At 37.9% G+C, this 23,245-nt stretch overlaps 1 protein-coding gene across 3 annotated transcripts in view; it reads left to right on the top strand.

The window, feature by feature from the left end:
• kansl1b (KAT8 regulatory NSL complex subunit 1b) overlaps positions 1–21,297 on the top strand; it is a 59,288-nt gene extending 37,991 nt beyond the window's left edge. For 2 of the 3 annotated variants that reach the window (XM_089128405.1, XM_089128404.1), the window contains exons 3-15: positions 6,878–7,019; positions 7,541–7,636; positions 8,088–8,200; positions 8,317–8,512; positions 12,299–12,458; positions 13,891–14,076; positions 15,196–15,363; positions 15,478–15,617; positions 15,703–15,821; positions 15,922–15,979; positions 17,437–17,549; positions 17,868–18,124; positions 18,982–21,297. In XM_089128405.1, the coding sequence (XP_088984531.1) occupies positions 6,878–7,019; positions 7,541–7,636; positions 8,088–8,200; positions 8,317–8,512; positions 12,299–12,458; positions 13,891–14,076; positions 15,196–15,363; positions 15,478–15,617; positions 15,703–15,821; positions 15,922–15,979; positions 17,437–17,549; positions 17,868–18,124; positions 18,982–19,214 (1,981 nt within the window). In that variant the 3' untranslated portion in view covers positions 19,215–21,297. The remainder of the gene's footprint in view (positions 1–6,877; positions 7,020–7,540; positions 7,637–8,087; positions 8,201–8,316; positions 8,513–12,298; positions 12,459–13,890; positions 14,077–15,195; positions 15,364–15,477; positions 15,618–15,702; positions 15,822–15,921; positions 15,980–17,436; positions 17,550–17,867; positions 18,125–18,981) is intronic. The other variant, XM_039686268.2, reaches the window with a different exon arrangement.
• The last annotated feature ends 1,948 nt before the right edge of the window (positions 21,298–23,245 follow it).

The following is a 23,245-nucleotide window of genomic DNA, read 5'->3' as shown; positions in this document are numbered from 1 at the left end:
TGTGACCCTGAAGGGGGTGGGACCCACTCTCTCTTTTTCTCAACTCTTTGTTCACCAGACGACGCCCAAATCATGTCTGCAGTAGAGTGGCTCTATCCCTGGCCTTGAAGTCAGCTTTCATTCTGCCCTTCACACACATTCACAGTTTCTCACAATGATTACACGTGTAGGCTGCACTAAAAATGAGTTACATTTTGTGCGTGCCCTACTGTTTTGCTAGTTCTTTGTTGGTTTTTCATCTTTCTGAGCCAAAAACTAAATGATTGTGCTTGGATTCTCAAGGTTGTTGTTTGCATGTATGCAGGTGTGTGCATTCAGTCTTTTCTTCTCAGCTGTCTTCATGTTACCCACGTAATGATCACCGCAGGCTTGATTTCCTGTGTTTTCATTTAGTTCCTCCATCGTTCTGTCATTTCCTGAAAAAGCAGGGTGTGCTTGCATGCGCACGCTTGTGCATATGTGTCAGAGCTCAGAGGCAAAGGAGTTCATCATGATGGCAATGATGTTATGGAACCAATATTTCAGTTGCAAAATCAGTATCAAATAATATATTTGCTTTGTATTTTGGTTATAGCTATTAACAAATAAAATTAAAACAGTGCCACATAGCCTTCAATGAAAGCCTGTAGACTTAATTTTATGTTTCTCTTCAATGACGTGTGGAATGAATCCTTATACAACGTTCATGATAATGTCGAAAGAGCTGTTCTGTACTATTACGTTCGACGTGTCATACAAAGGAAAAGGAGTAATTCAAACCATCTATATAGATCAGTGTCAAATATATTTTATAATCAAATGATAAGTGTAATTTTAATTACCTTCTCTGTAGACACGTTGTGAATGAATTGCAGAGCTTGTGCGTATCCACATCGTTATGATCAGATTCTTTCTTAACAGCTTTTTTCTCAACGCAGTCATTTTTGTTGGGTTAATATTTCGCTTATGTGTTAATATTTGTTGTCGATTTATTTTTATCTCTAAGCAAAGAACGAAGAAGAACTTTGCCGCAAGTAGCTATGTCGGGGCCTTGAATCAGTTCAGTCTTGTGCGTTAAATGTACGCACATGAACTAAGTTGCTGGCTGCAGGTTACTAAACGGCAACTAGTGCTGGGTGATATACTGGATCATACTGAATACCGAGGTTTATTTTTGTTATGATATGAATTTTTAATATACTGCAGTACTGATGTTTGTTGTGTAAACAATGTGCGACATGACACTGTTTGAGAGGGTCCTTTTCACTGTGACACTGTGGCGATGCTCAGCTGTGTGTGTTACTAAGCTTGATGGTGAAGATGGATAGTGTGAACCAATGTATGGGAAACATGGTAATATAGTTTAACCTATCAGCACTGCCCTCCACAAATATATTTTCAAAAAGGCTTTGTCATCGTTGAATAAACATGATCACTGCACGGTTCAAAGTCACGCGGCGCAGATGTTTTTATATGAATGTATCTGAAGTGAACTGGCAGTCTTTAGAAAAGTTTTGAATGATGTTATTTTTATTTAATATTTCCTGATAAAGCAGAGTTTATGAGCGCTGTCTGCTTTGTTTAAAGCCATTGCCAGGGAAACCTCTATTTCTACCACTCCTAAAGCACCTCTTGCTGGCTCCTCTTTGTAAACCGCATCATTACGTGGGGCTTTGCAAACCTGTGTTAATGCTTGTGTGGAGATTTTTCTACAATATTCACTCATGACCGTAAAATTCTGCATTCTAAGTCAAATGTACTGCAGTATTTCTTCTCTCAGTCAGTAGAAAAAATCTCCTTGCTGTTCTTGGAAAAAAATACTGCCATATACCGTGAAACTGGTATAATTTTGAAAAATACCATGAAATAAATATTTGGTCATACCGCCCAGCACTAATGGCCACCAGTGTCTCTAACAACAAGGGTTTCTAAATTCTACATATTGCCCTTTTAAATATTCTCTTATATGATGAGCAAAAAGACATTGCAATCAGCATAAAAAAAACAGAACAGAGATACTATTTAGTAATCGCTGCTTGAAATGTTCTTTTGTCAACATTGGTATGTCTATTTATTTATTCAATGTCTTTGTTTTTTAAACGTTTATTAATTTATCTATTAGTTGTATTGAAGAGCATGACACTAGCAAATGCCTAGGTTATGCCCATGGTTTTGATTCCCAGGGAATGCATGAACTGATAAAATGTATACCTTGATTGCAATATAGCATAAGATTTAGATAAGCAATTTCACAACAATTCTATTAAATGTTTGTTTGTTTAATATATGAAATATATTTTGTGATGAATAATTGTAGCAATAATGATTGCTTTTTTGTCAACAATATAAATTTTTATAATTAGAAATGTGTGTGTGTGTGTGTATATATATATATATATATATATATATATATATATATATATATAGTGTTGTTTTTGACTAAAATATGCTGTGGTGATCAGTCTTTTCCCACATTTCTGTACAGCTTGAGTTGATGAAAATCCCCAAAGACTGTGTGTGTTACAGAGAGATACTCAGTAGTGTTTTCTGACCTTGAGGTGTCACGCCGCTGTCCTTCCACGTTCGTGCTTGAGTTGGTCTGTGATTGTGTCTTAGCTGAAGTGCTAATATTATCATGGTTTGATTTATACAGGGACATATCATGGTTTGTTCTATACACAATTTGTAAGAACCATCCGAGAAAGGATCCTTAGGTATATTTGAAGAGTTCAGATGCAAAAGCCTCTAAATGCCATTTGAAATTTTCTTCTTTGATGATGATTTTTATCAAGCTTGTATATTTAAGTTCAGTAATTTCACTTAAATAACAATTAATAGGTAATTATCATTGCCATTTAAGTGAAATTACTGAACTTAAATATACTAGTTTGATAAAAAATCATCATTAAAGAAGAAAATTTCAAATGGCATTTAGAGGCTTTTGCATCTGAACTCTTCATTTGTCTACCATATTTCTGTTGATTATCAGCTCCGACTCAGAACACTTGGGGACATTTAAGTGGTTGCTCTCCGCTCGCAAGCAATGATTTTAACCCTCCACCGAATAAGATTGTCAGTTAATCTTCCCATTTAAAGGAGGTTAGTCATTGTTTTGTCCTAAGGATCAGGACAGCTGGAACATTGTTTGTGTTCTGGTTCTATTGACAGCTGAATGATTGGACTGTGGTATAAATTCTCGCTTTAAGGTGTTTAACGAGCGGGCCGCGTCGCTTTTATGAGCTAATAGTAGATCCGGGAATAGCGCGCTGGTAGATGTTCATGCGGCTAGCTCTTTACCACACAAGCGAGCTCGACGGAAGAAACGCGCCGGTGTTGAGGGTGCGCCTCCTCTAAAAGGGTCCGCCGTCGGGTGAAACATTATGCATGCTATTTTTATTTACCCGCCACGGTGGCTGGTAGGTGAAGTGAATTTACCCGCCACAACACAAAATCACCCGCATTTGGCTGGTGGCGGGTGCTAATTTCCATCCCTGGTGGGGATGCTTAAACAAAATATTTTAATAGTTGTACTGATACACATCTGGTTTACACCCAACTGTTTACATTCACTTTAGACATTACCGGCTGTGTTTACATGAATACTCTAGACGATGTGCATTTTAACATAATTACGCGTGTAATTCGACTATTCAAGTGCAATAATACGTGAAAGAGAACTGAATTTGCATTCACATGCTGAGAGATGCAGCTTTCTGTGCACCACATTGAGTTCGTTTTCACTGCTTATTGTTTATGCTTAACACTTTTTTTAAATCAAGTCCAAAATTTGTGATCTCCTTCTGAGAGAGACAGCTTTCTTTGCGCACACTTTTGGCATTGTGCCAGTGAGCGTGAGCACTGCACAGAGTTCCTTTTTAGGATATATTGCACTTATAACTCTAACATCAATCACGTCTCGTTCTTTATATTCTCAATAATGTATTTCATCACTCTGGTGTGTCAGTGTTATATATTTACACTATATACCGTATATATATATATATATGTATATATTTATATTTAGTGGTATGTATATTTATACATACCACTAGCAAAATCTCTAAAGATACCGTAGGGACCATATATATATTGTCATTCCGGCCAGCCCTAGCTGACAGCATATTTGATAGTTTAAAAATGCAGTCCTGTGGGTTTATTGATTTGAATTTTGAACAGGATGTTTGGATTTTGACAAATTGAAGATCTTGTCCTCTGATATTTTTTTGGAACATTTGAGTAAAGTTTAATTATTACTACTTGGTTGTTTTGCTTTTTATTATTTCTACATGGGCATGATGTGTCAAAGCAGCCATCTATCGGTCATTGACACGTGACTGATTTGAAGGATTGTAGGCCTTTGAGATATATTGTAGATCATATTGGCCTATGCAAACTATCCTCACTCACATCCAACCTAGTAGCTCGTGTTGTAATGACATCACACAGAACGTTTACAGGAGCCTAAATCTTGTCTTTGTCAGTCTTTTTAGACTTGATTGTAGTTATTGTTAAAATTAATATTCACGTCCTGCAAAATCAGTTTTCCTATTTTCATTTCAATGCCTGTATGTAGCTTTCTGCCTTTGATCTTCACATAGTGTCTGTTCATCATTTCGTGGCCTTGTCCTGTTTGTCTCCTCCTTCCTCTAAGGACAACAGGTCGGGAAATCTCTCATCTGCGCACGTTCAATCTTTTTGCACCACAAACGCTCTCAGATCAGACTTGTCACTCAGTTTGTTCTCTTAAGATTTCAAAAGCTTTGTGTACCTAGACAGAAACTCTTGTCAAATTTCTCTTTAATAGCAAACATGCTCCATAATCATTCATGTTGATAAGCTGCCTCCTGTGGACAACTGTGTGTATTACAGAATGTTTCTGTCCCTCCCCACCCTGAACCCATGTGGAAACATTTTGAATGCCTCAAAATACAAAACACTCATCTGAACTGGCGAGAGTGGAAACATGGCATTCCAGTAAAAAAGACGATGACTGGTCACGGTGTTTGTTCAGTTTGTTCCAGGGAGTCATGGCATGTTTACAGGAGCCTCATACTTGTCTTTGTCTGCCTCTTTGGAATAGATTATGATTTATTTCCACATTGCCACATTGTTTATTTATATTTGAATATCCCTGTGTGGTGTTCTGGTCATTTTATAACATTAATATATTATTGTTGTAATAACTGTTGTATAGTTCATTCATGGTTCATTAATAAAATAGCATGAATTCTTTTTTTTCCTTCTTTTTTTTTTAAGCTTGGACTGATTGGCTGATCTCCTCACGATCACAGATTGTGGGCTTTTATCTGGGCCGGTTATCTTTCCAGCCTCTAATATACAGTTGGACATTGTAATTTTCAAAAGTACTAATACTATAAGAACAAGTCATGCTAATTAAAATAATGCTTAGTAAATTAAGGTCTTTCTTTAGGTGTTGGTAGTGATGGCTCAAGTCAGGACCCATGCACTGCCTGACTGACAAAACAAGCATTCAAAACATTCACTAACACTCTGCGTGTTACTTGTCCAACTAGTGCCTTGCTGCAGTGTGGTTCTTTGACTACATAAAAAGAAAATGTAATTTGATTGGTTGTCAGTAATGTCACACATGGTTGCTTAATAATGACATGCGGTGGACACAAACAAATGTTTTTGTCCTGCCCGGTGTGTGTGTGTGTGTGTGTGCTAGCAGTCGTGCTTGAAGTGCCTGGATTGTTGTAAATGAGCTTGATGAGCATTGATAACCCTTTGCCTTTCTCCCATTGAAAAAGAAGTGCAAACTTGTGATCGATTGTAACACTACCTTAAAAAGTTGGCCCTGTGTACATCTGAGAGTGAAGGATAAAAACACAAAAAAATCCTAAGGGTAGTTGTTGGTTGAGTTAATTGATTTGATATCCGCTAGTGTTGTTTTTTTGTTGTTGTCAGGCTTATTGGAAGCAGAGCTGAGTGTAATTCCAGCCTGTAAAGAGCTTTCTTATTGGACTGTTTAAAGAAAACACAAAAAGTAGTGATGTGTGCCCGTTTCTGTCTTTGTTTCAGCAAAAAAATGTGTTTCTCTTTTCATCATTCTCCGCTGTGGCTTTTTCTTTTTCCTTCACTTTTATCTCTCAAGTCTCTCTCCATCTCTCTTTCTCTCTCTCTGATTCAGGGAAATCTTGATTCATGTTATTGTGCTTCAGATGAAAAGGTGCTCTTTATTTCTCCCCATGTTTTGCAATCGTTTTATTTTGGTATATGCACTGGCTTTACTCTGTTTATTTTGCCTCACTGCATGAGCTTAGAGACCAGAGGTTATGCAAGATTGTAGTGGTACATTTTCAAAATGGTGCTTGACCCTATGTTATTTATTTATTTGTATTGTTTATACTAAATTACGGTTTAATGGGAACAAACAAAGTGAATTTGAATTGTCTGTGACAAATGGCTTGCGAAATTCTCTCACGCACATACATACAAACAGTTAGAGGAAGTTTTGGATTGAACTGATGTTCTTGGTTAACTTCCTGTCAGATTTTGTTCCTCGGTTTTATTTTCTCACTTTCATGTCACCATGTGCTGTGGAGAGGCGATAACTATCAGACAAAGGTCACTTGATGTTTTTTATTACACCTTACTTTTTTACTACTTTTTTTAATTGTTTAATTGACTGTATTAGCAGTGAAAAATGGATTGGAAATTGTGAGGACAAGAATCTGTAAATGACTCCACCCAATTAGCCAAATTAGCTCATCTTATTTGGAATCTTAGTAGCAAAGTCAATGGGATGCAGTTGTGCATTTAGCTAAAAACAGTGTGAATGCTATTTACTGACAGATAGTGCCTAAAACATGAATGAAAAATGTTTGTTAAACTCTTGTCCTAAATTGTAACTAGTTTGTTTCTCTGTGTTTTCCAGATGTAGGAGAGCAGAAGGCCGTTATGCTGTGGACAGAGCCGCTATCATCAGTCACTGGAATTGGCTACAGGCCCAAGTCTCAGACCTGGAGTACCGGATACGTCAACAGACCGACATTTACAGACAAATACGCTCCAGCAAGGTGTGCACAGATAGACAAAACATGTACATTCTCATTTTGAATCCTGTAAGTTCACATCATTCTGTTTATCCCAGAATCACTCGTGTAGTTTAAGTTTAACCCAGCGGAGGTGTGGGATCGTTGTTGGTGATTCAAGATAATTTGAAGAATATCATCAAGTCTTTTATCTGACATGTGATTGGTTGCATTTAAAAGTCGTTCTGATTTAATGTGAAACTTCTGAAATGTATAGAAAAATGAAATAGAAATCAAACTGGACTAATATTTAGCAAATTGCCGTTTTAGGTCAAATGAACCTGATTAGATAATGCAGATTTCAAAAGGTTTTTTATTTAAATTAAATGAAGTGCATGACATTAATGGTACCATCACATTACCAATCTTTTGTGAGTTACTACAGATAAATATTTGATCTGCTGTGTGCTTTGAGACTGAGCAAATCTAAAGGATTTTGACGGGAGGAAAAGCAATATCTCCCAGTTTTGGTCTATAATTTGCGTGTGTGGTTGTTTGTTTTCTAGGGCTCTGTTGTACTTGGGGTGAGCTCAGTGTGTGAGTCGGCACCAGAGGACAGCAGTGACTCAAGGACAGAGAACATTACCTGCCCTGTCACACGGGTAAGGCCAGGGGACACAGACACATGACCATATTAAATAAACTACCAACAGAGCCAGTCTAGTCCTGAACTTAGTTTAAACTATTATTCAAGACCAATGCATTTATTTACTGTTATTTTTAGATTACAGTACTCATTTATCAATCCATAAAACAGTCCAAGACCCATTAGTATGTTTATTCTCATACAAACAGATAAGATGCCCATGATATGGGCCTACGCACAGCCTAGGAGAATGCTGGGATTGTTGAGCTAGAGGATTGAGAATAGGGGCTGCAAACACTCGGCCTCTTTGTCTGTTGTGTGCAAAGCGTTGCTGACCTTTTCATTCAATCAGAGTAGTGAAGAAATGGAGCAAGATACTATTCAACTCATCCAGACCAACTCATGGGGGGAATTTGTGGGATGTCCTTTCCAGCATCACATTTGTTTTTGTTATTTTTTGTTTTTAGGAGCATGATACTGTTGGAGTGGAAGTGTCTGTATCATCCAATGGTATTGTCACAGAAAGTGGCTTGAGGAAAAGCTGTGGAACCACGAGACAGGTCAATGGTGTTATCAACAGGTATGATAGATAATTAAAGGTGCATTAATTATTTTTTTTCCTCTTCATTAAAAAGTTTACCCCAAAAAGAAAGTTACCGTCATGTTCATTCATGCTTATTTCCTCTCTTCATCCAGCTTACGACCCGGTTCCCCTGTCACCTCAAGCCCATATGAGCAGAGCTGCTCTGAGTCTCAGCAGAAGTTGGAGCTGGGCCCTCTGGCTTCCTCTGTGCTTGACAACACATGTGTGGCGTCCCGCACGCGGCCACTGCTCTCATGCAGGAAACGCAGGGTCCTCCGGCCCGGTTCGCTCACCAGTCTCAGTCGTAAGGTAAGGAGACATCATGTGCATCTTCTCAAGATCCAGTGGCTAGTGTAGTTTTGAGCAAAAAGGGCTGTTCACACTTGAGTCTGATATGAATCGTTGGCGCATAACTATTATAGTTTCACTAAAATATTCACTAATGATGGGCTTTTTACTTATTTTAACCTCCTATAGTCTGACTAAAAACAGATCTTTGCTGTAAAATGTGTCATTCTTGGTGAATAAGGTCACTTGGTGTGAATGGGCCTTGAAAGCGATGTGAGATGTGCGAGACAGAAAAAAAAAGCTCTTTCAGTGTAACCTGTGGATGTGTTGTACTGAAGATGCACTGAGCTCCTTAAGGTCCCTGCGGGCTTCTTGCAAAGGTTACAGATTAAATAGAGGTGACTTAGACCGAGGAAACTGCAGTGTTACAGAGATTAAAGTGCTGCTCCAGAACTGACACTATTGTCGTTTATTGTGTTTGTATATGTATTAGTTAAATATAGGATCAGGGTTTTGGTTCAGGGGTTTTTCTATGTGAAGTAGAAGCCAAGAGGATGTAGTTTGAAAACTAGTTTGGCTGGTTAGGATAGAAACTTGGATTTATATAGAAACCATAATTTTTTTTTATTGATCGCCTCACACCTGGCTATGACATGGTGTTAACATTCCCTGTTGTCGTCTGAAAGATGGGCCAATATCTGCCCTATTCACACTTGCATTTTGCTGCATTTATAAGACAGCTTCAAAGTCTTAGCACTGCATTTATAGATCTGTTTGCTTTCTGAACAGCTTTTAAAACTCGATTCCTCCCATAACACAGGCCCACTGTGAGCGAGAACGCGCAGGCATGTGCTAAAACAATAAGCGCAACCCCAGTCGAACTCAGCTCCATTACAAATAACAGCGCTTGGATGTCATTCAGAGACTGCGCTCTTGAAATGTTATGAAAAATGCTGCCAGTGTCATCAATGTACTAACAGCCAAATTCACTCACACTGCCAGTTATAAACTACCTGCTAACTGATGTACAGTCCAATCCTAACGTTGTAACAAGCACTCTAGATAAACGCTACCCCATTTAGAGGTCCAGTGTGCGAGACCTCCAGTTGTCCGACACGCGTGGTGGCGCTTTTATGTCTGGTGTGCGACCCCCTTAAACCCAATCCGCAGATTGTGTAGCCACCAACTTTTTTTACCCATCTCCGTGTCCATCACTCTGTGGATTACTCTGTTCGATTATTTTAGCTACTAGTCCTGGAATGGGAAACATGACAATCTGTTAACAGAGGGTTTTTGTGATCATATCCAATTTCTTTACTCATCTTATATGTATTTGCACTTGATTTTTTTTGCTCGTCTGTCTTCACAAAAATGTGGCAGATATTGAGTATGCAAGAAGTAATGCATATGCATATGTTTGTTGTGTAAAAAAGAAAAACTATGAACAAAGTAGGCCTAGTAATTAATTTGACCTGATTAATCTAATTAACCCCCCTTATAGATTCTATAGATATCGCAATATATTGATATCGTGAAATCTTTTGGCCACAACAACCATGGTGTGAAAAATCTAACATCGTGACAGCCGTAGTAGAAATGTTGAAAAAGAATCGTGAAATACTAATTTGTATTTCATTACAACCAAGAAAGAAGATCAGTTTTGTAATTCCGGGTGTTTTCTGTGTGATTGCAGAGATTATTGTCCCTGTACAAACTGTCCTGCTCTAATGTGAAACACTCTTGTTTGAATAGGCTCGGAAAAACCGGGCACAGTTGCCAATAGCAACCCTTTCTACCCAGTGCTGTGCTCTGGGTTAATGATACGAGCACATGAGTGCTAGAGAACCTGCCACATGCAAAAACTGTGTGAGCGGCTCAGGATCCATGTGTGGTCATCTGAGGTAGAGATTTGGATGAGAGCATCAGGTTGACTCCTGTAAATGGAAACAAAGGCAAAGGCTGATCCCTGGCAGAACTAAATTTTGGCCATGATGCTTCTGAGATTTCATTAACAAAAGCAAAATCACAGTGGAAGGCACTTGAAAGACTGTATTTAAGATAAGAATAAAAAGTATAATTGATGACAGTCTATACGACAATTCACCATGACGTCACAACAATAAAAGACGTTCTTCCGGGTGGCAAAAGCCGAAGCGTCCCTATGGCAACACTAGTAAATTGCATGGAGGGAGACACACCGCCGGCAGAAGCCTAATCTACATTTCAACAGTTGATTCAAGAACAGACGTGGTGGAAATTCAGACATAGTTAACATGATTATTAAAGCTTAGATTCTTTGATCTAGAGACGTGCACTCCCAACGCACTAGACCGCGGCGCGGGACTAGATCTTATGGCCGAGTGCGGGCGGTAATGTACTCTGTGTGTGCGGATTGGAGGAGAATAAAACGATTCGCGGGACTCCCGCAAACTAGAAATATCTATGAATAAAACAAATAAAAACGAATACATTTGTATTCATCTGTTGCAGAAAAGCAACAAGAACAACTAAAACAAAATAGACATGACTTACATGGCAGAGTTTCATTTTATAACGTGACTGCAGCGATGAGCGATGTAGCCAATCACAGACATATGTGTTGATTTATTAAACGCATTGGCCAAACAGAAGCATTTACGATGAAGAAGCATTTACTCACCGCTCAAAAGAAAGTAACATAGAAAGTAATAGAAATAACTAAGTTAGTTGAGAACGTCAGTTATATAACGACCCACGTATTAAAATGGTTGGGTTTAAATCGGGCTCAGGCTCATAATTAGAAGACGACATGCACTTTTGACGACGTCCACTCGCTTTAACCTCCTCACCCACAGGTTCTGCTGGATAGATTTACTTTTTTCTGAAGGAAATCGATAAAAAAAACCTACACCTTTTGCTGTATATCATCTGGTGGCGCAACCCCAAACACAACATATTTTCGCCATAGATTCAACTTTGATCAACAACAATGATTTTAACTGTGTAACTGTTCAGTTGCCGGCTGGATCTCTTCAGTTAGTCAATGGAAGCCGCTCGCGTTCTGCCACCCGGAAGTATCGCGGTGCCTATTGTTTACAAACATTCTGAAATGCCCTATAGGTGCTTTGATATAAAGGCTCTTTTTTTTTTGCAAAACTCATGAAATTCACATTTGATCCTATCAAGGTTGGAGCTGGGATTACTGCAAGACACAAAAAAGTGTAGTGTTCACGGGTCCTTAATGTCTTAAATCTACCAGTTTAACAAAACAGACAACAAACAGTTTAGTCTTGCCTTATTCTTTGATGTCCTAAATCAGTTCCTAAAATTGATCATCATTGTCATCCCTCAAAGGTCATTTATATTAATTGCAAAGTTTTAGTAAGCATTTTTGTTAGTTGGTAGTTCTTAAAGGTTTAGTTCACCCCGAAATTTAAAAAATTCTTGTCATTAAGCCTAAATTCAATGTTTTTATCATAAAGCAATCATTTCTCTTCAGAAAATTTGGTCAACTACTCTACTCTCCATTTCAAAATTTCAAATGGAAAACATTTGTAATATTATTAATGTGTTTACTGTCACAGTTGGTCAATTTAATATGTGAATTAGAATTTTTTTTGAAGCATAGTATACATTAAGAATTGATTACAGTTCTATGATATAATTTACTGAATTCTGAATATCATATGTGAATTCAAGGCTAATGTTTTTTTTTTGTTTTTTTTTTCAAGTTGGGTTTTGTTTGTGTTTTTACGGACTGGTTGCCATAATTACTATTCATACACGTACACTAACTTTTCTCCTTGTTGTTTTCTCTGTCACGCTCAGAGGTCAGTGGCTCCTCGCTGTGGCTGTGAGCTGAACACTCAGTGTGTTATGTGCAGCGGATGTGCTCTCCCTCCTGCAGACACCCAGCATCAGCTCCCCCTACTGGACAGACTGGCACAGTTCGACCCCTGCATTCACCCCATCCTCTCCTTTCCTGATGGTGAGGACGTGTACCTTGGCTCTTTGTTTCTTTCATTCTTTCCAAAATGCAAGCATGTACGTAGACACGGACAAAAACAGTGACTGCATCGCACATGACTAGCGTAGCTCTCTATCTATCCTCCACCTATCGTTTCCTTTTTGCCTCAAGGATGAATTTTAATAAGTATTTTCTTTTTACTGCATAATAATTTGGTGTTAATTAAAGTGTTAATTATTCTGGACACTTCTTAAAATAACCTGCAGGCTGCTCTGGGTTTGGAGCAGGTCATTGTTGTTTTTCGTGTCTGAGAATTCAGTAACATTTTGATTTGAAGAGCTGATCTTAGATCAGCAATCCTTCCCTGTGCTGGTCAGATTAGCTGATCATGTATTCATCTGCCTGACCTTAGCGGGGATAACCATTTTAAAGAGCAGTGCAACCTGACTCTGTTTAACTGTGCCAGTAGTGGCTAGCTTTATCAGACTAACTGAGACGGACGTATTTTCCCTCATTAATACGAGGCTGCTGTCCTCTCTAATCTGGCGTCTATTGTGCAAATGAATAATGGGCGTAGAGGCGGCAGGTGACACCACTGGTGAAACCCGAGTAGATGGAGGGAAATAGAAAGAGGAACCAAAGTATGATGAATTCTAGAAGCAAGCTCTAATTCGCGCTTCTGGAGAATTACACACATGAGTGGTACACTTTGTGTCACTGATTTAGATGTTTACAGACCATTAAGTCAGTCACTATTCACATTATTACAGTAGCCAAAGGATGAAAAGGCTTCTGAATGAGCTATGACAAATAGTTAGCAACTCCAGGTTGCAATGCACGTTTGTCCTTTGTCTCTCATTTTCGTTTTCATTTATACCTTTTTCTATTTAACTTTTCTTTATATCTTTATTTTTTTTAATCATTTTTTAAAAGTCATTTATTTCATTTTCTAAATCATTTTTATGTAAAGTAATTTGAATTACCACTGTTTAAGAAATGTTCTATATAAGTAAATTTGCCTAATGATAAAACGTATTCCTGACTTGAAAATCTGGAAAAATCCATTTGAGTGCGTGATGGATAAATGCAAATGTATATGTGCGTGTAACACAATCGGCACAAGTTTGTGTCTGACTCATAGCCTTTCCTGGTACCAATCCACCCTCTTTTTCCCAAAATTTTAATTTCTGGTCCATACATTTGGCTTCAATGTTTAAAAGAAGAAAAGTCAGCATGAATCTGTCACAACCCATTTTATCAATCTGATGTATTTAAAGTAAAACAGGATATTCAATAAAAAAAAAATGATGCAAGAATTGAAAATTAGAGGGCTTGAGGTCGACCAGGACTTTCAGGGGTGTAGAAAGTTATTACACTTAGGTCTAAGATTGAGGTCTCTGACTATGCAAAACCAAAATCAATGCAAAAATGCTGATTTTTTTTCTTTTCACAGATGTGATGATGAATCTCCATATGCAGCGTGTGCTGAAGGGACACTGGCAGAATCGTCCTCTGGAGAAGATCAAGCCCATCAAGAAGATCTCGCTCAAGCACAAGTTGTGTTTGGGTAGCCGCATCTCAGACCCTTCCTCCAAAGACAAACACAGGCTCGCCAACTCTCTGCTCTCCTCCACAGTCCGTAAGTGTGAAGAAAAAAAAAATACTGAAATATCTTATTTATTAGCCTTAAAAGACATTTTCTCCACTTTCATGAACATGAAAATACAAATGATATAGGAAATGCAGGTGGCTGCACATGAACCAAGGCTCTAGGACGCCTAGGCCACTGCTCTGACGGTCTGCTAAATTATGAGAGAAAATTCCCTGCATCCTCAGTGTCTGAAATGTCAAGAGCCGAGTTTTCTCCAATGGAGGCAAATTCTTACACCTTTAGGAGAGTCTAAATTTGGTCTAAACTTGACAGCCCCTATTGGGCAGTTAACGTGACCTGTGAGTGTCTGGTCATCATTAGCTGCTCTCTGCAGTGACTCAGCAGTAATGTCTGGCATCATACAACTCCAGCCACGGTTGCTTACACACACACACACACACACACACACCTTCCCATATTATGGGTATGAATTATTGAAGATTTAGTGATCTGTAGCGTATAGTTGAATGGGTCACATGTAATATAAAGAAATTACTATTATTGGTTATTGTGTATCATTTAATGCAATTTATTGTTTGAGATTTTGACATGACAATTATTTACATTAGTTACATAAAACAAAGATGACACATACTGACAAAGAAAGGATAACATTAAAGATTATAAATAAGACATTTTGAAAATGTAAATTAACAGTACAGATTAAATGAGAAGTTAAGTGTAAAAAAAGCCAATCAACACCAAAAAAGATATAAGCAAAGACAAAATATGTTGAGTAACTGAAAAGGGAATGTGGAAAGAAAATGCATATTATAGATTAATGTAGTAATATAATGGGGTGGGAAATAAATATGTAAATAATAGTGCTGAACAAAAACAGTGTATCTCACACATAAAATATGTAAAATAACCCGAAAATACAGATACAGATTAAAAAGTTAGAAAAACAAATGTAATGTATATATGTGTAAAAATGAAAATTATTAAAAATAAATTATACAATTTTTACACCTTTTTATTGCTTTTCTTGTTAAATTATTAACAAATTAATTTGATAAGTAATAAAATGTACCCCTTATTTCATTCTCTTCCTTTCATACTTGACTGTTTTTGTCTAATTTTCTCTTCCTGTTTGCTTTCTCTCAGGTTTGTCGCATCATAAGGTCCGCTCCGAGAAGGTGTCCCGGCAGCAGTTAGACATCCCGATGAGTGCCAGTAAACTTGACTCTCGCCAGCATTTCCGGCAGAGCAGTTCTTTTGACAGGAGCCACAGCCGCAAGAGACCTCGTGAACCCTCGCTGGACCGCACAGAAAGTACGTTCTTCATTACATTTTCCCTCTCATTCATTCATGGCAGTCTTGTTTGCTTTCGTCTCTATTTTAATCAACATTGAGTTCAGTCCTTTAACACACTTTAATTTTCTATAGATGCTACGAAGTTATATATGGATATGGGGAGTCCATGCCCATCTCTGTCCGCTTTCAACACACCCACCCACAGTCCCCTGATGAGACAGCCATCGATCTCCGAGACCTCCACACCCCTCCACTTCAACAGCAGCGCCTCTGTAAGATGCTCTTGAAAGCTTTCCATCTCTGATTGTGTGAACACATGAGAACCGAGTTACTTATGCATGTGTGTGACTCTTACAGACTATTCGAAGACGGAGAGGAGAGAGCCCTTTTGACATCAATAACATCGTCATCCCCATGTCTGTGGCCGCCACCACCCGAGTGGAGAAACTACAGTATAAAGAGATCCTTACCCCAAGGTCAGAGACACAAACTGAGTTTCCCGACCTGTTTATTAGCCACATGAATCTTCAAAGAGTTAATTGTTGATTAATTTGCCTTTTGCTTTTTAAATTGTAGTTGGCGAGAAGTGGATGTTTTTGCAAAACCAATAGCTGAAGAGGACGACGTAGTGGAGGTACGGCCATGCTGTTGGTCACCCAGCAGTTATTTTAGGCTGTCAAGACCGTAAGCCGCCTACCTAGACATTTAGGGTATTATAATAATAATAAATAATATAATAATAATAGTAATTATTAATAGTAATATTTAATACAATTAAAATTTAAAAATGTAGTAATAATAGTAATAATTTATTATTATTATTATTATTAGGGTATTATAGGTTTGTTTCACTAAAATGCTTTCTTGACAGGCAGCTCAATTGGTTTTTTCAACTAAATGGCTGCAGATGTTACAATGAATGTGCAACACTAATTTAAAATCTAGACAGTCAGGAAAAATTGTGTTTCGTTATGCAGTTTCAATATATATTCTAACTAAAGTAATAGAGAACCATTTATTGTTAAGGAATTGAATTACTTAGGTCTTCTATTTGAAAACCAAATGACTTTTTCCTCATTTGAAATCGCTAAAAACCAAGCTATGAATATAATAAAAGTATTGGCAAAAACAAAATGGGGGGCAGATCACATTGTTCTTTTGAGACTCTACAGAACACTAATCCCGTCTTGACTATGGAAGCATAATATATGACTCTGAGTCAAGCATCTGCTTCAATTATTTTCTGGCAGTACATCCTCAGGGCTTACGACTTCGCCAGTGCAAAGTTTGTATATTGAAGCCCGACAATTGAAGCTCTCACTTCAATATGCTGTCAAGATAAAGGCAAATAAAACCAATCTAGCCTTATTCTACGGTCTTTAACCCACAATTTACTACTAACTTGTATGAGAGCAAACCTAAAAGATCACATCCTTCGGTATTCTTATTAAACCACATTTGGAGATCTTAAATATAAATTTGATTATTTTAAACCAAAAACAATTTAATTCTATATCTCAGTGGAAATTAAAGCCTAATATCAATTTGGATTGACTCATCCAAATATATATATATTTAAACAGCAATATATTTGGACATTAGAAACCAATTTGAATTTGACCCAACTATATGCATGTTTTGTAAGATTCCCCTAACAATTAAACATATTTTTTTAGATTGTCCTGGACTTAATACAAGTAGAATGCTTTTTTTTTTATTTTTTTTTTTAATGAAGTTACCTCACTTAAGGACTTATTTAGTAATAAGTGCTTACCTGAAGGGGAAACTGCAACACAGTGTCTGATTACTGATATAAAATAAAATCATTCGTTCTGAGTCAGACCTGAGCAGAATTCAGATTTGAAATGTTTTGTTGTAATACATTTATAATAGTAAAATAAACATTTAAATATTTGCATTCAATGAACTGAAGTGCTTCTAAACAACCTTCTCTATTAAGCAATTCTGTAATTTGTCGTTTATCTCCTAAAATGTTTCATTTTAGGACTACCTTTCATTTTTTTACAGCCTGAAGCCCTGAATACTATGTGACCTGGTGTATATATTAATAATCTTCTCTCATTCTCTCAGGTTGAGGATCTCTCTGACGCAACATTCTCTGAGCTTCACCTTCCGTATCAGGATCAGGAGCGCTCTCGCTGGAGTTGGACCGCCAGCAATGTCGCAATGAGAAGAGGCAGCAGGTGAGCGAACACCACTTGCACTGCTTTGCTCAGCCCTTTTAAGGGATAGGTGTGATTTCTCCTGGTTAACAACTTTGCCACTGTGGCTGAGCGTTGAGTTTTGCACTTTCATGATGGCAGATGAGGTGCAAAAAATGAAAACCGTCAGTTTTAAATAAATGCGAGAGATAATAAATGCAGTGAATAATGACACCAGGCTGTTAACTTACATCAACATGTTATAATGAGAAGTTATTTAAGCAATAAACATTACACTGATTTCACCACTGCCGCACTGTTCGTTACATGATAATCAGCACCGGTCTTTTTTTTCCACAGGTCGTACAAGTCTGTGGACGGACGGACAACCCCCTTGCTTTGCGGCACCAACCCCTCCACGCCGCAGCCCTCATCTCCAGACACGGCGCCTTTCCACCTGCTGCACGAGTACAGCTCAGTGGCGTCTCCCTCCAGCCCCGTCAGCCCGGAGATGCTGATGCTGTCCAGCCTGTACACGCCTGGCTCCAGAGACTCCCACCGGATGCTGTCCAATGAGGACACGCGCTCCTCCACCCCAGATACCTGCGAGGAAATGGTAGGCCCCCATGGTTATTTAAATAATCAGTTATTAAATATGTCAATTTAGTTTTAATTAATTAAAGTCCCCGTGAAATCAAAATTGAACCTATTTACTTTGTTAGCGCATATTACTAGTCTTGTGGTGAACAATTAACAATTAAATATATATTAAAAAAATGTTTTACCTTGGTAATCTTTAATCAAAATCTGAAAAGTTACTTCCGGTCTGGAACGGTTGATGACGTAGGTTTCACAGTTTGGGTGGAGAAACGCTTAACCACTCCCCTCAAACCGTTAGTTTGCTATGAGCGAGAGATGGAGAGGAGGAGCGCTAGAGTAAAACCCTGCCCTCTGTTCAATATTCCGTTTCACTTGGAAATACGTCACAGCACGGGAGAAAAATCGTTTGCAACTTCCGGTTCACGGGGACTTTAAACATATCGATTACACTATACCATCTATGTATTAAATAAAAAAATGAAAAAGTTATTATGGCTACATGAACATTTCTGATTCTTTTAGTTTTAAAGTTATAGAAATGTTATTGTGTTTGTTTATTTGTTTTGTTTTCAAATATGAACGCAAAAGAATATATATATTTGTCAAAGTTTCCATTCACCACTATTGAGGTTTACCCAACTATGACAACTTGCACTTCTGAGAACCCCGGAAATGTGAAAAGGGTCCATTATTGAATTTGGCTAGTGCTCCAATATAAACTAGAGGCTTTATTGTATGTTCAATTTCACACATGCTCAGTTGTACATCACTTCAAGTCAGTTACAATAAAGGTATTTTTTTTGCCCTTTTGTGCAGTTGTCGTCAATTGTTTGTGCAGATATTTACTTAGTCTGTCTCTGTTTGTCCCTACGGGCTCCTCAGCCGGTACAGCCATGGGAACTCCGGACCTTCCCACTGGACGTGGACCCGCAACAAGAGTGTGAAATTCATGTCAGTCCGGCTGGCGAGAGGCCCTGTAGGACTGTTCGACGTGTGTCCGGCAGCAGGACTTCCAAGTCGGAGTCCGACGCAGGGCCTTCGTCACCTCTGGGCGATGACTGCCCCAAGCAGCAACAAACCAACCCACCCAAACCTACTCACCGATGAAGCCTAGACTCTGCCCACCCACCAGCTTTCAGAAACTCCTGGAACAGCAGCAACGTAGACGGAAAGAAAACCAACAAAACAAATGAAAGTCCCTGTTGTTTGATATTCAAACATCAGTAAATTCTTTCACAGTTTTTAGTGAATTGTATGGCGATATATATATATATATATATATATATATAGAGAGAGAGAGAGAGAGACCTGTTTTAATTTAGTCTTTCTTTTGGGTCACTGGAGGACAAGAATGTTTAGGAAGAGAAATACAATTAAAAGAAAAAGAGATTAGCTTAAGTGCTAAACCAAAATAAGCAGCTCCGACACGTATATCGTAATATCGCAGAAGAGCACTTCCCCCTTAGCATGCTGTCGTACTGAGGGGCTCAGCTTGCATTGTGTGTGCTTCTCTTCCAGAAGTTTTCCAAAATCCCACCTAAAATTACTTGTTCGGCCTTGCAGTTTATACTGGAGTGATAAAACGCAAAAATAAAGCCAATAATAATGATTACAAAAGACTTGCACGAAGACGCCAATGCTTGTCTTGGTTCTCTCAGTGAAAGCACTTCATTTTAAAATCTTTCCACGTTCTCTTTTTTTTATTTTGAACAGAAACTTTTCCTTGCATAAATCCTAATTTCTGGTTCATTTTTTTGTCCTGTGTTCTCTTGTATACCATGGTCCGTATGTGCCCCATTTCTGTCAAAAGTGACGGAGATAGCAGGTGCCTTCATCGCAGCCAGGAAATGAAACTGCCACGTTGCTCTAATGCGCTTTTTAAACGCCACCAAGTCTGATTAGAGCACTTAATTGGTCTCTTTTGCATGACACTATTTCCAGGAACCCTACAATCAGCACCCGAATAAACGTGCACAAGGCCGCTGATATTGGAGACTCGACTGCTTTAAGCATCGGGGAAAGTCCCTTCTCATGTGGGCTTGGGTTAGTGTGAGTTTTAAAGCACTTGGCGGTACTGTGCATGACCAGATTAGTCCAAAGAACATGCAGTCACTCCAATATAAACTGAAACTTCCTGCCTTGTTTCCCTTTTAACATGGTTCCTCCTTTTATGTCCCAACCCCATGGAAAAGAGCTCTTCCATTGATTGGTCAGGTCTGAACTCTGTCTTCGTTTAATACAACAATCTTAAGCCATCATCAAATCCCATAACTTTGATTTATGAGGAGTCATAGCATTAGCTGGAGTACTTGACGAGAGAGGATTTGGCAAAATTTCATTCGTTGGCTCCTCGGTTGCTGTCGGTCACAGCCCCGTGTTTTTTTTTTTTTTTTCATTGTGTAACAACGAGGAACGATTTCTGTTAGTTCCCTGTCAGTGAGTCACTGCTTGCAGCTCCTTCCTGTTATTTTAACTAATACGAATGTAATAAAGTCTAATAGTGGACACCAGTTACTTACAAATTTTATAAGTAGCTTCTCTGTATCTGTTGTCACACGAATCTAGCTATTGTAGCCATTTGATCTTGTTTAAGGGATGTCATGTAAACCAGAAATCCTTAATATATTCCTTTTATCTCACTGGAGCATAACAGCATTCATAGTGTCAGAGAAATCTCTTCTTTTGAGGTTGTGGGGCAAATTGTAAGGGGACCATCAACGACTGTCCCATTTCCTGCTGAGAAACCCGCCGCCCCTTTCATTCTTAATATCATTAATTATGGTTTAATGTCTCTCTCTGTGGGGGTCTGTGTACTTATCAGGCAAATGTACCATAAGGTTTGACTAGCTTTCAAAAGCCAATATTGTATCGTGTGAGTTATTTTCATACTTTGAATTTCCAATGTGGTGAATGAGGGTTGGGTGAGTCTGGTATATCCTTTAGCATGTAATAGTTTGTACAAAACAACAACAAAAAAAAGTTTATTTTGTACATACCTTGTTTGATTCTTTACTGTGTTTGATGTTCAGGCTGTAGCTGTCCTGATTGTCTAGGGAGAAGACGCGTGAGAATATTTAACACTTTCTTTATGCAGAGGCAACAAGAAAGAAAAAAAAGTTTATGGATGATTGGCCGATCGGACAGACAGGCAACGTTTGTGCTTCTCAAATTAAAAGTGAATTATATTGTACTCAAATGTCTTCTGTCGTTCTGTAGTACTAGGGAAATGTTTTCATCAAGGTAATAAGCAAGATTATTCATTACTGGAATCTGCTTGGATCATTAAGGATTTCGATTGGACTTTCCATTATGTTTTATGTATTTATATAACGTTAAACCTCTTTATTTGTTTAAGAATGTTCGAGGACAATGAAGAAAGTTAGGTTACTCATGATATGTGCACTGAACTTGTATTATGTATTCCGCAGATTACTGGATAAAGGGCCACTCGAGTAAAACTATCAGAAACTGTTGAAGGAAGCTACAGTAAAGACAACTAATTAATGGGATAAAAGATTTTTTTTTTTTTTTTAATTACTGCAGAAATTCAATGCACTTTATGCAACTGTTTAGCATGATTTAATCTAAAACAATGTTTAGATGAAAATGATTCCAGATATTATTGGTGATTTTACTTTTATGGAATATTTTGGCAAATGTTGATCTTTGCCACTTTCAAATAGGTAGTTGAGCTGTACTTTCAGGACTTCATGGACATTGCTGGGCCTAGCGACTTTGAAGGTGCTCAGTTGGAAAGGTACACATCTAATTCTTCATTATACTGACTCCTAGTGGCAATAATGCAGTGTGTCAAGCAAGAATGTGCTCCTGAGCTAATCGTCTGGTCACGCGATGCTCAATGATGTTAACCCCTTCGGATCCTGCGTCCATTGGAATGGACCACGTGTTTTGTTTGTGAAAAACTTGGTGCAGCGATTACGTCTGAGCTCTCGAGATTTTTCTAGTTTTTTATTAGTAAAATAAAGCCTGTTACAGTGTACAAATTACACACACCCATACTGAAAATTAGAAATACATATTCAATGTAATTAGATGAGCGTTAACATCCAATCAACTTCGAAGTTTAAGTCATTTCAACTTAATTACATTTAATTATCTTTTTTTTTTAAATAGTTGGATCTTGTTTAACTTTAAAAAGTTGAACACTTGTTTTGATAAGCAATGAAAAAACAATGTCATAACTTATTGATCATATTTTTTTTTTCAGGGTGAGTGTGTAAATACATGGATGTATTTAGAATCATTTCTACTATGAAGAGGATTCTTAAATTATTATAAATACATACAATTAGGTATTTAAAAAAAAACACGTCTAGTAGGTTAAAGTTTTCAAAATGCTATTTTTATCTGTAACCACCAGCATTTTTTTAAGTTGCCGCCTGCGTTTTTGATGTTTCACAAAAAAAAAAAAATGTAATGGCCCCTTGAATATTTTGTTGTATGAATATCTCAAGAACAGCCTTTTTTTAATAAAGAGATTAAAACAAAACGTTTTTCAAAGACTACAGCGTACACAAACCAATACTTTTACCGCCTGTTTCTGCTCCTTTTCCTTGTTTTGACCCAGACCACAGACATCATATAGGTATCGTATCGATGACCCAGACTGTGTACTCTTCCAGAAGATCCGTATTAGCGCCCCCTACCGTATAACAGTAAAAAAAAAAACAAAAAAAAAAACACGGAAAGCAGGAAAAGTCTGTGGCAGGGAGGCAAATGCTATGTTAATATTTTTAATGAAGTAAAATTACATTTCCTCCAGATAAACCTGCCAACCCTTTTTCCTGATATAATTATTATTTATCTCTCAGTGAGGGTCTGTGTAAAGTTACTTCAGGCAAGTGTACAACAGTCTGACCAGCTTTCAAAAGCCAGTATTTTATTGTGCGAGAAAAAGAAAGGGCACATAAAACAGTTTAATACGACCTTTATTTCCAAATTCACGTTTACAGCAAGGAGTATCAGTGTAAACCAATTAATAAAACACATTACGATAAGGACGGTCACAACTGTCAAGCTAGAATGGAGAATGCGATAAGAAGAGCAGAGGCGGGAAATGAAACGGAGGAGAGAGAGAGACCTCAGAACTGGTTAACAGATTACAGAACCGTTTGAAA

Source organism: Pimephales promelas, chromosome 3 (assembly GCF_988280905.1).
Source record: "Pimephales promelas chromosome 3, fPimPro1.hap1.1, whole genome shotgun sequence".
NCBI classification, from domain to species: Eukaryota; Metazoa; Chordata; class Actinopteri; order Cypriniformes; family Leuciscidae; genus Pimephales; species Pimephales promelas.
Note: the sequence above shows the minus strand (reverse complement) of the source record. Positions and strands in the feature narration are given on the sequence as shown.